The 13,089-nt window shown below is 38.2% G+C and overlaps 1 protein-coding gene across 1 annotated transcript in view; it reads left to right on the top strand.

The window, feature by feature from the left end:
- Positions 1–434: 434 nt before the first annotated feature.
- Positions 435–13,089, top strand: part of skor2 (SKI family transcriptional corepressor 2) — an 83,246-nt gene continuing 70,591 nt past the window's right edge. The window contains exons 1-2 of the mRNA XM_036936710.1: positions 435–2,255; positions 12,760–13,057. Coding sequence (XP_036792605.1) covers positions 435–2,255; positions 12,760–12,942 — 2,004 coding nt within the window. The 3' untranslated portion in view covers positions 12,943–13,057. The remainder of the gene's footprint in view (positions 2,256–12,759; positions 13,058–13,089) is intronic.

Raw genomic sequence — 13,089 nt, 5'->3', positions numbered from 1 at the left:
ATTGATCCCTTTTTTTTACAGTAAAGCCTATGTCTGTATCGTTGTCCCAGATATTCATTTGTAGTAAACAGCTACTTCTTGTCTTCGATGCGCATTAAAGTGGAAGATGCAGAGGGCTCAGGCGGAGTTAAACTTGTTCTGCATAATGCAATTTAAAAAAAAAACATTCACAGTACAAACTTAATTGAACGTTTATAATAAAATAATACAAATAAGCAACATACGAAATCAAATGTGGTGTTGCTATTTAATCACAATCAAGTTCTTCACCGTTTGGCAAATATTTTTTGATAATAATACAAAGTGATGATTGTTGTTATTGTCATTATTATTACAACTAAAAGAGTGTCTGACTGATGTTCAGTTTGAACTCCTGACTCATATGTTCAGCACAGTATTCTCCAATCGGACTCCACAGCAACACAACCTACACCATGACGACCTCCCCCAGCTCATTCCAGCAGGAGCCCCTGACCCCCCCGAGACCCCCCCACTCCTCCCTGAAGCCCAACCAGGTGGGTCAAGTGGTTCTCTATGGGGTACCCATCGTCTCCTTGGTGATCGACCATCAGGAGCGGCTGTGTCTGGCCCAGATCTCCAACACTTTGCTGAAGAACTACAGCTATAATGAGATCCACAACCGCCGCGTGGCGCTGGGTATCACCTGTGTTCAGTGCACCCCTGTCCAGCTGGAGATACTGAGGCGAGCTGGCGCCATGCCCATCTCCTCCCGCCGCTGTGGCATGATCACCAAGCGAGAGGCGGAGCGGCTGTGTAAGTCCTTCCTGGGGGAGAACAACCCCCCCAAACTGCCTGACAACTTCGCCTTTGATGTGTCACACGAGTGTGCCTGGGGTAGTCGTGGTAACTTCATCCCAGCGCGCTACAACAGCAGCAGAGCCAAGTGCATCAAGTGTTCCTACTGCAGCATGTACTTCTCTCCTAACAAGTTCATCTTCCACTCTCACCGTACTCCTGAAGCCAAGTACATCCAGCCGGACGCTGCTAACTTCAACTCCTGGAGACGCCACCTGAAGCTGTCAGATAAAACCCCTCCTGATGACCTGGCGTTTGCCTGGGAGGACGTGAAGGCCATGTTTAATGGTGGCAGCAGGAAGCGGTGTCTACCCTCATCTCACTGCTCCGCCATGGGGCCGGGGAAGGTTATGAACTCTGGTCTGCCCCACATGATGACCCCTGACCTGGTCCAGAAGAGGAGCCGCTTCGAGGAGGAGGAGGACCTGGATGGAAGCAGCCTGTCTCCCCGTAAGAACACTCGCAGCTACCCGGTGATCCCTGTGCCCAGTAAAGGGTTCGGCATGCTGCAGAAGTTCCCCCCTACCTCCCTGTTCCCCAACCCTTACTCCTTCCCAGCCTTCAGCCTCTGTCAGCAGAAGAAAGATGACAGTGAGGTGGCTGGAGGACAGAAGAACACTGGTCTATCAGGTCTGCTGTGGCCCGGTCGTAAAGACACCTTCTATCCTCCATTCTGCATGTTCTGGCCCCCTAGGACTGCTGGGGGCCTCCCAGTGCCCACCTACCTGCAGCCACAGCGCTCCGTCAACACTCTGTCCTCATTGGCCGAGAGCCCCTCCCTCAAGCAGGCCTTCCTCGACCTATCAGAGCCCCCACACCCAGGGGCGGGGCCAGGCATGGGAGCCACACCCAGGTCAGGTCTGTTTGACCTTGACTCCTCCACCCTGACCTCTGACTTGCACCCTGTGACCTCAGAGGGCTGGCTGAAGGTGTTGGACACCCCGTCTCTCCAGGCTAGGAAAGCCTACTACCACTCAGCCTTCCGACCCGTCGTCAAAGATGCAGAAAGCATCGTCAAGCTCCATGGCAACCTGGAGGAGTTTGGGTCAGAGCTCCACCTGTCCCCCGGGACCAGCTGCAGCTACGCCTCTGAGAGCGGAGGAGAGGGGGAAGAAGAGCGAGAAGAGAGTGAGGAGGAAGGAGAGGTGGATGTAGAGACCAAGCAGGATGAGGAAGAGGAACATTTCAAAAGACCAACCCCACCACAGGCACACAGCGGCCTGCACCTCCGAGGGCAAAGTGAAGGATCAGGACTATGGGAGAGAAGAGAGAAAGAGGCTGTCAACTTCCCCTGCAGCCCTGCAGATCACAGCCAGGACCAGAGCAGTACAAGCCTGTCTGCCTCTCATTCTGCTCCCCCTGCCAGCCTCACACTCTCTCTCCCCAGCCCCACACACACCCCGCTGCAACTGGAGGACCAGTCCTACAAACATGTAAAAGTAAGGCACTTTAATTATTATTTAAATGGCGTTGTAGCCTGGCTGATGTAATATGCATAAACATTTTAATATCAGCATCTCCCTGAAGAATTGAAACATCCACAGTGCTCTGATCGCTGATAATAGGAACAGTCCGGTATTGTTTAATGGTCACATTATATCGGTTCTCTAATTGTCACTTTCTGCCATTTAGCCTTTCTAATGTGGAACCTGTCGACTCCACATTAACAAAGCCAAGGGAGTTGGTCCACAACCAGGGGAAACAGTCGCGTTGTAAAAGGGAGGAGTCATTCTCAGTCTAATGGTAACACTAATGAAGAGACATTCACAGTCTAACGACACTAATGAAGCGACATTCACAGTCTAACAACACTAATGAAGAGACATTCACAGTCTAACAACACTAATGAAGAGACATTCACAGTCTAATAACACTAACGAAGAGACATTCACAGTCTAATAGTGACACTAATGAAGAGACATTTACAGTCTAATAACAACACTAATGAAGAGACATTTACAGTCTAATAACAACACTAATGAAGAGACATTCATAGTCTAATAACGACACAAATCAAGAGACATTCTCAAACTAATTGTAACACAAATGGAAATACATTCACAGTCTAATAACGACACTAAATATGAGACATTTTGTCTAATAGTAACACCATTGAAGAGACATTCACAGTCTAATAACGACACTAATGAATAGACATTCAGAGTCTAACAACACTAATGAAGAGACATTCTCAGACGAATTGTAACACAAATGAAAATACATTCACAGTCTAACAACGACACTAATTAAGAGACATTTTGTCTAATAGTAAGTCTAATAGCCATATTAAAGAACAGTCTAATAGTCACATTAAAGAAGGAAATATTCAGTCTATTAACAAGACTGAAGGAGTCATTCACATTCTAATAACAACACTAATGAAGGAGACATTCACATTCTAATAACAACACTAATGAAGGAGACATTCACATTCTAATAACAACACTAATGAAGAGACATTCACATTCTAATAACGACACTAATGAAGAGACATTCACATTCTAATAACGACACTAATGAAGGAGACATTCACATTCTAATAACGACACTAATGAAGGAGACATTCACATTCTAATAACAACACTAATAAAGGAGACATTCACATTCTAATAACGACACTAATGAAGAGACATTCACATTCTAATAACAACACTAATGAAGGAGACATTCACGTTCCAATAACGACACTAATGAAGAGACATTCACTTCTAATAACGACACTAATCTATATTCACAGTCAAAAAGTAGCAATAATGATGTAGACATTCACAGACTAATCTTAACACTAAAGAAGGAGACATTCACAGTCCAATAACAACACTAATTAAGAGACATTCCCAGTCTAATAATAACAATAACGAAGGAGACATTCTCAGAGTAATAACAACAATAATGAAGAGACATTCACTGACTAATTGTAACACAAATGAAGAGACATTCACAGTCTAACATTAACACTAATAAAGAGACATTCACAGTCAAATAGTAATTATAATGAAGAGACATTCACAGACCAATAACAACACTAATGAAGAGACATTCACAGTCTAATAACGACACTAATGAAGAGACATTCACAGTCAAATAGTAATTATAATGAAGAGACATTCACAGTCTAATAGTAACAATATTGAAGGAGACATTCACAGACTAATAACAACACTAATGAAGAGACATTCATAAGCTAATTTTAACACTAATTAAGAGACATTCACAGTCTAATAGAACAGTAATGCAGAAACATTCACAGTCTAATAGCAACACCAGTGAAGAGACATTCACAGTCTAAAAGTAATTATAATAATAGACATTCACAGTCCAATAACAACACTAATGAAGAGACATTCACAGTCTAATAACAAAAACAATGAATGAGACATTCACAGTCTAATAACACTAATGAAGATACATTCACAGTCTAATAGTAAAACTAACGAAGAGACTTTCGCAGTCTAATAGTAAAACTAACGAAGAGACATTCACAGTCTAATAGTAAAACTAACGAGAAGACATTCACAGTCTAATAGAAACACAGATGAAGGAGATATGTACAGTTTATAACGACACTAAGGAAGAGACATTCACAGTCTTATAGTTACGCTAGTGAAGAGACATTCACAGTCTTATAGTTACGCTAGTGAAGAGACATTCACAGTCTTATATTTACGCTAGTGAAGTGACATTCACATTCAAATAACGACACTAATGAAGAGACATTCATATTCTAATAACGACACTAATGAAGAGACATTCACATTCTAATAACGACACGAATGAAGAGACATTCACATTGTAATAACGACACTAATGAAGAGACATTCACATTCTAATAACAACACTAATGAAGAGACATTCACATTCTAATAACGACACTAATGAAGAGACATTCACATTCTAATAACGACACTAATGAAGAGACATTCTCAGATTAATAACAACAATAATGAAGAGACATTCACAGACTAATTGTAACACAAATGAAGAGACATTCACAGTCAAATAGTAATTATAATGAAGAGACATTCACAGTCTAATAGAAACACAGATGAAAGAGATATGTACAGTTTATATTCACAGTCTTATAGTTACGCTAGTGAAGAGACATTCACAGTCTTATAGTTACGCTAGTGAAGTGACATTCACATTCAAATAACGACACTAATGAAGAGACATTCACATTCTAATAACGACACTAATGAAGAGACAATCACATTCTAATAACGACACTAATGAAGAGACATTCACAGTCTAATAACACTAACGAAGAGACATTCACAGTCTAATAGTGACACTAATGAAGAGACATTCACAGTCTAATAACACTAACGAAGAGACATTCACAGTCTAATAGTGACACTAATGAAGAGACATTTACAGTCTAATAACAACACTAATGAAGAGACATTTACAGTCTAATAACAACACTAATGAAGAGACATTCATAGTCTAATAACGACACAAATCAAGAGACATTCTCAAACTAATTGTAACACAAATGGAAATACATTCACAGTCTAATAACGACACTAAATATGAGACATTTTGTCTAATAGTAACACCATTGAAGAGACATTCACAGTCTAATAACGACACTAATGAATAGACATTCAGAGTCTAACAACACTAATGAAGAGACATTCTCAGACGAATTGTAACACAAATGAAAATACATTCACAGTCTAACAACGACACTAATTAAGAGACATTTTGTCTAATAGTAAGTCTAATAGCCATATTAAAGAACAGTCTAATAGTCACATTAAAGAAGGAAATATTCACAGTCTATTAACAAGACTGAAGGAGTCATTCACATTCTAATAACAACACTAATGAAGGAGACATTCACATTCTAATAACAACACTAATGAAGGAGACATTCACATTCTAATAACAACACTAATGAAGAGACATTCACATTCTAATAACGACACTAATGAAGAGACATTCACATTCTAATAACGACACTAATGAAGGAGACATTCACATTCTAATAACGACACTAATGAAGAGACATTCACATTCTAATAACAACACTAATGAAGGAGACATTCACGTTCCAATAACGACACTAATGAAGAGACATTCACTTCTAATAACGACACTAATCTATATTCACAGTCAAAAAGTAGCAATAATGATGTAGACATTCACAGACTAATCTTAACACTAAAGAAGGAGACATTCACAGTCCAATAACAACACTAATTAAGAGACATTCCCAGTCTAATAATAACAATAACGAAGGAGACATTCTCAGAGTAATAACAACAATAATGAAGAGACATTCACTGACTAATTGTAACACAAATGAAGAGACATTCACAGTCTAACATTAACACTAATAAAGAGACATTCACAGTCAAATAGTAATTATAATGAAGAGACATTCACAGACCAATAACAACACTAATGAAGAGACATTCACAGTCTAATAACGACACTAATGAAGAGACATTCACAGTCAAATAGTAATTATAATGAAGAGACATTCACAGTCTAATAGTAACAATATTGAAGGAGACATTCACAGACTAATAACAACACTAATGAAGAGACATTCATAAGCTAATTTTAACACTAATTAAGAGACATTCACAGTCTAATAGAACAGTAATGCAGAAACATTCACAGTCTAATAGCAACACCAGTGAAGAGACATTCACAGTCTAAAAGTAATTATAATAATAGACATTCACAGTCCAATAACAACACTAATGAAGAGACATTCACAGTCTAATAACAAAAACAATGAATGAGACATTCACAGTCTAATAACACTAATGAAGATACATTCACAGTCTAATAGTAAAACTAACGAAGAGACTTTCGCAGTCTAATAGTAAAACTAACAAAGAGACATTCACAGTCTAATAGTAAAACTAACGAGAAGACATTCACAGTCTAATAGAAACACAGATGAAGGAGATATGTACAGTTTATAACGACACTAAGGAAGAGACATTCACAGTCTTATAGTTACGCTAGTGAAGAGACATTCACAGTCTTATAGTTACGCTAGTGAAGAGACATTCACAGTCTTATATTTACGCTAGTGAAGTGACATTCACATTCAAATAACGACACTAATGAAGAGACATTCATATTCTAATAACGACACTAATGAAGAGACATTCACATTCTAATAACGACACGAATGAAGAGACATTCACATTGTAATAACGACACTAATGAAGAGACATTCACATTCTAATAACAACACTAATGAAGAGACATTCACATTCTAATAACGACACTAATGAAGAGACATTCACATTCTAATAACGACACTAATGAAGAGACATTCTCAGATTAATAACAACAATAATGAAGAGACATTCACAGACTAATTGTAACACAAATGAAGAGACATTCACAGTCAAATAGTAATTATAATGAAGAGACATTCACAATCTAATAGAAACACAGATGAAAGAGATATGTACAGTTTATATTCACAGTCTTATAGTTACGCTAGTGAAGAGACATTCACAGTCTTATAGTTACGCTAGTGAAGTGACATTCACATTCAAATAACGACACTAATGAAGAGACATTCACATTCTAATAACGACACTAATGAAGAGACAATCACATTCTAATAACGACACTAATGAAGAGACATTCACATTGTAATAACGACACTAATGAAGAGACATTCACATTCTAATAACGACACTAATGAAGAGACATTCACATTCTAATAACGACACTAATGAAGAGACATTCTCAGATTAATAACAACACTAATGAAGAGATATTCACAGTCTAATTGTAACACAAATGAAGAGACATTCACAGACTAATTGTAACACAAATGAAGAGACATTCACAGTCAAATAGTAATTATAATGAAGAGACATTCACAGTCTAATGGAAACACAGATGAAAGAGATATGTACAGTTTATAACGACACTAAGGACGAGACATTCACAGTCTTATAGTTACGCTAGTGAAGAGACATTCACAGTCTTATAGTTACGCTAGTGAAGAGACATTCACAGTCTTATAGTTACTCTAGTGAAGAGACATTCACAGTCTTATAGTTACGCTAGTGAAGAGACATTCACAGTCTTATAGTTACGCTAGTGAAGAGACATTCACAGTCTTACAGTTACGCTAGTGAAGAGACATTCACAGTCTTATAGTTACGCTAGTGAAGAGACATTCACAGTCTTATAGTTACGCTAGTGAAGAGACATTCAAAGTCTTATAGTTACGCTAGTGAAGAGACATTCACAGTCTAATAGTTACGCTAGTGAAGAGACATTCACAGTCTTATAGTTACGCTAGTGAAGAGACATCCACAGTCTTATAGTTACACTAATGAAGAGACATTCACATTCTAATAACGACACTAATGAAGAGACATTCACATTCTAATAACGATACTAATAAAGAGACATTCACATTCTAATAACGACACTAATGAAGAGACATTCACATTCTAATAATGACACTAATGAAGAGACATTCACAGATTAATTGCAACATAAATGAAGAGACATTCACAGTCTAATTGTAACACAAATGTAGAGACATTCACAGTCAAATAGTAATTATAATGAAGAGACATTCACAGTCTAATAGAAACACAGATGAAGGAGATATGTACAGTTTATAACGACACTAAGGAAGAGACATTCACAGTCTTATATTTACGCTAGTGAAGAGACATTCACAGTCTTATAGTTACGCTAGTGAAGAGACATTCACAGTCTTATAGTTACGCTAGTGAAGAGACATTCACAGTCTTATAGTTACGCTAGTGAAGAGACATTCACAGTCTTATAGTTACGCTAGTGAAGAGACATTCACAGTCTTATAGTTACGCTAGTGAAGAGACATTCACAGTCTTATAGTTACGCTAGTGAAGAGACATTCACAGTCTTATAGTTATGCTAGTGAAGAGACATTCACATTCTAATAACGACACTAATGAAGGAGACATTCACATTCTAATAACGACACTAATGAAGAGACATTCACATTGTAATAACGACACTAATGAAGAGACATTCACATTCTAATAACGACACTAATGAAGAGACATTCACATTCTAATAACGACTCTAATGAGTGAGTCTAATAGTAATGATATGTAAGAGACATTCACTGTCTAATAACGACAATAATGAAGAGACATTCACAGTCTAATAACAACACTAATGAAGAGACATTCACAGACTAATTGTAACACAAATGAAGAGACATTCAAAGACTAATTGTAACACAAATGAAGAGACATTCACAGTCTAACATTAACACTAATAACAACACTAATGAAGAGATATTCACAGTCTAATTGTAACACAAATGAAGAGACATTCACAGACTAATTGTAACACAAATGAAGAGACATTCACAGTCAAATAGTAATTATAATGAAGAGACATTCACAGTCTAATGGAAACACAGATGAAAGAGATATGTACAGTTTATAACGACACTAAGGACGAGACATTCACAGTCTTATAGTTACGCTAGTGAAGAGACATTCACAGTCTTATAGTTACGCTAGTGAAGAGACATTCACAGTCTTATAGTTACTCTAGTGAAGAGACATTCACAGTCTTATAGTTACGCTAGTGAAGAGACATTCACAGTCTTATAGTTACGCTAGTGAAGAGACATTCACAGTCTTACAGTTACGCTAGTGAAGAGACATTCACAGTCTTATAGTTACGCTAGTGAAGAGACATTCACAGTCTTATAGTTACGCTAGTGAAGAGACATTCAAAGTCTTATAGTTACGGTAGTGAAGAGACATTCACAGTCTAATAGTTACGCTAGTGAAGAGACATTCACAGTCTTATAGTTACGCTAGTGAAGAGACATCCACAGTCTTATAGTTACACTAATGAAGAGACATTCACATTCTAATAACGACACTAATGAAGAGACATTCACATTCTAATAACGATACTAATAAAGAGACATTCACATTCTAATAACGACACTAATGAAGAGACATTCACATTCTAATAATGACACTAATGAAGAGACATTCACAGATTAATTGCAACATAAATGAAGAGACATTCACAGTCTAATTGTAACACAAATGTAGAGACATTCACAGTCAAATAGTAATTATAATGAAGAGACATTCACAGTCTAATAGAAACACAGATGAAGGAGATATGTACAGTTTATAACGACACTAAGGAAGAGACATTCACAGTCTTATATTTACGCTAGTGAAGAGACATTCACAGTCTTATAGTTACGCTAGTGAAGAGACATTCACAGTCTTATAGTTACGCTAGTGAAGAGACATTCACAGTCTTATAGTTACGCTAGTGAAGAGACATTCACAGTCTTATAGTTACGCTAGTGAAGAGACATTCACAGTCTTATAGTTACGCTAGTGAAGAGACATTCACAGTCTTATAGTTACGCTAGTGAAGAGACATTCACAGTCTTATAGTTACGCTAGTGAAGAGACATTCACATTCTAATAACGACACTAATGAAGGAGACATTCACATTCTAATAACGACACTAATGAAGAGACATTCACATTGTAATAACGACACTAATGAAGAGACATTCACATTCTAATAACGACACTAATGAAGAGACATTCACATTCTAATAACGACTCTAATGAGTGAGTCTAATAGTAATGATATGTAAGAGACATTCACTGTCTAATAACGACAATAATGAAGAGACATTCACAGTCTAATAACAACACTAATGAAGAGACATTCACAGACTAATTGTAACACAAATGAAGAGACATTCAAAGACTAATTGTAACACAAATGAAGAGACATTCACAGTCTAACATTAACACTAATAACAACACTAATGAAGAGACTATCACAGTCTTATAGTAATGATATGTAAGAGACATTCAGTCTAATAGTAATGATATTTAAGAGACATTCACAGTCTAATAACAACAGTAAAGAAGAGACATTCACAGTCTAATAACACTAATGAAGGACATTTTCACAGTCAAATAACTTTAATGAAGAAGACTTTCACAGTCTAGTAACGTAACTAATGAAGAGACATTCACAGTCTAGTAACGTAACTAATGAAGAGACATTTACAGTCTAATAGTAGACTAATTGTAACACTAATGAAGAGACATTCACAGTCTGTTAAGTTCACTAATGTATGGACATTCACAGTCTAATAAAAACACTATTGAATAGACAATCACAGTCGAATAGTAACACTAATGAAAGATACATTCACAGTCTAATAACTATCTTCAATAAGCACTCTCCATTCAAAACATTTAGAACCAGGAATAGATGTAGCCCTTTGTTCACTCCAGACCTGTCTGCCCTTGTCCAGCAGATAAACATCCTCTGGCGTTCTGCATTAGCATCGAATAGCATCGAATAGCCCCTGTGAAATGCAACTTTTCAGGGAAGTTAGGAACCAATATACACAGGCATTTAGGAAATCTAAGGCTAGCTTTTTCAAACTGAAATTTGCATCCTGTAGTAAAAACTCAAAAAAGTTCTGGGACACTGTAAAGTCCATGGAGAATAAGAGCACCTCCTCTCAGCTGCACACTGCACTGAGGCTAGGAAACACTGTCACTACCGATTTATCCACAACCCATTCGCTGCCCGCACCTGCCCGCCGGTCCAGCATCACTACTCTGGAAGGCTTTGACTTAGAATATTTGGACAACTACAAATACCTAGGTGTCTGGTTAGACTGTCAACTCTCCTTCCGGACTCACATTAAACATCTCCAATCCAAAATTAAATCTAGAATTGGCTTCCTATTTCACAACAAAGCATCCTTCACTCATGCTGCCAAACACCCTCGTAAAACTACCAATCCTCGACTTCGGCGATGTAATTTACAAAATAGCCTCCAACACCCTACTCAGCAAATTGGATGCAGTCTATCACAGTGCCATCTGTTTTGTCACCAAAGCCCCATGTACTACCCACCACTGCGACCTGTATGCTCTCGTTGGATGGCCCTCGCTTCATATTCGTCGCCAAACCCATTGGCTGCAGGTCATCTACAAGTCTCTGCTAGGTAAAGCCCTGCCTTATCTCAGCTCACTGGTCACCATAGCAGCACCCACCCATCGCACGCGCTCCGGCAGGTATATCTCACTCGTCACCCCCAAAGCCAATTCCTCCTTTGGCCGTCTCTCCTTCCAGTTCTCTGCTGCCAATGACTGTAACAAACTGCGAAAATCTCTGAAGCTGGAGACTCTTACCTCCCTCACTAGCTTTAAGCACCAGCTGTTAGAGCAGCTCACAGATTACTGCACCTGTACATAACTCATCTGTAAATAACCCATCCAATCTACCTCATCCCCATACTGTATTTATTTATTTATCTTGCTCCTTTGCACCCCAGTATCTGTATTTGCACATTCATCTTCTGCACATCCTATCATTCCAGTGTTTAATTGTACCATTGTACTTCTCCACCATGGCCTATTTATTGCCTTACATCTCTTATCCTACTTTATTTGCTCACATCGTATATAGACTTGTTTCTACTGTATTATTGACTGTATGTTTGTTTTACTCCATATGTAACTCTGTGTTGTTGTATGTGTCTAACTGCTTAGCTTTATCTTGGCCAGGTCGCAGTTGAAAATGAGAACTTTTTAACTACCATATATTGTGAATGAGAACTTGTTCTCAATTTGCCTACCTGGTTAACTAAAGGTGAAATAAAAATAAAAAATCAAGGTGATTTAGATGCATGCTTCATCATAAAGGTGATTTACTTGAAAGAAACCCTCCGCTCATGTCTACAGTGTTGTTAACAGTGTTGTTCTGGACATACAAGATTAGGCCAAAAGGAGAGTTGTTCCACTCCATTGATTCTTCAAGTCTGTGAAAGCCAGCTGGTAGTCTAGTCTACACCAGCATCCTGTGTAGCATTATTCAACACTATCTCTGATATCTAGATGTTCAAACCTCTATCTCTCTCTGTGTTCTCAGACTCATAAAAGCAGAGACCATGGACTGCCTGTTTATGCAACCAAAGAAAACTCCAAAACAGCTGGTACGCAGTGTTACCTAGGTGTTACCGAGGTGTTTAAAGACATTGGTTCCTTTCTACATTGGTTCCTTTCATTTTCTGTGTGCATGGGACCAAATCAACTGAGGTTCCAGATGAACTGATGAATTATTGTCCTTCTGTTCTCGCCCTCTCCTCTAGATGAAAACAAAGAACCTAGCAACTTCTTTGTATCAGAGACTAATTCATCTGACCCCGAGTACTGGAGAGAGATGGCAGGTAAAACTTCACCTATCACACCATTACAGCAT

The sequence above is a fragment of the Oncorhynchus mykiss genome, chromosome 12 (genome assembly GCF_013265735.2).
Source record: "Oncorhynchus mykiss isolate Arlee chromosome 12, USDA_OmykA_1.1, whole genome shotgun sequence".
Lineage (NCBI taxonomy): Eukaryota > Metazoa > Chordata > Actinopteri > Salmoniformes > Salmonidae > Oncorhynchus > Oncorhynchus mykiss.
Note: the sequence above shows the minus strand (reverse complement) of the source record. Positions and strands in the feature narration are given on the sequence as shown.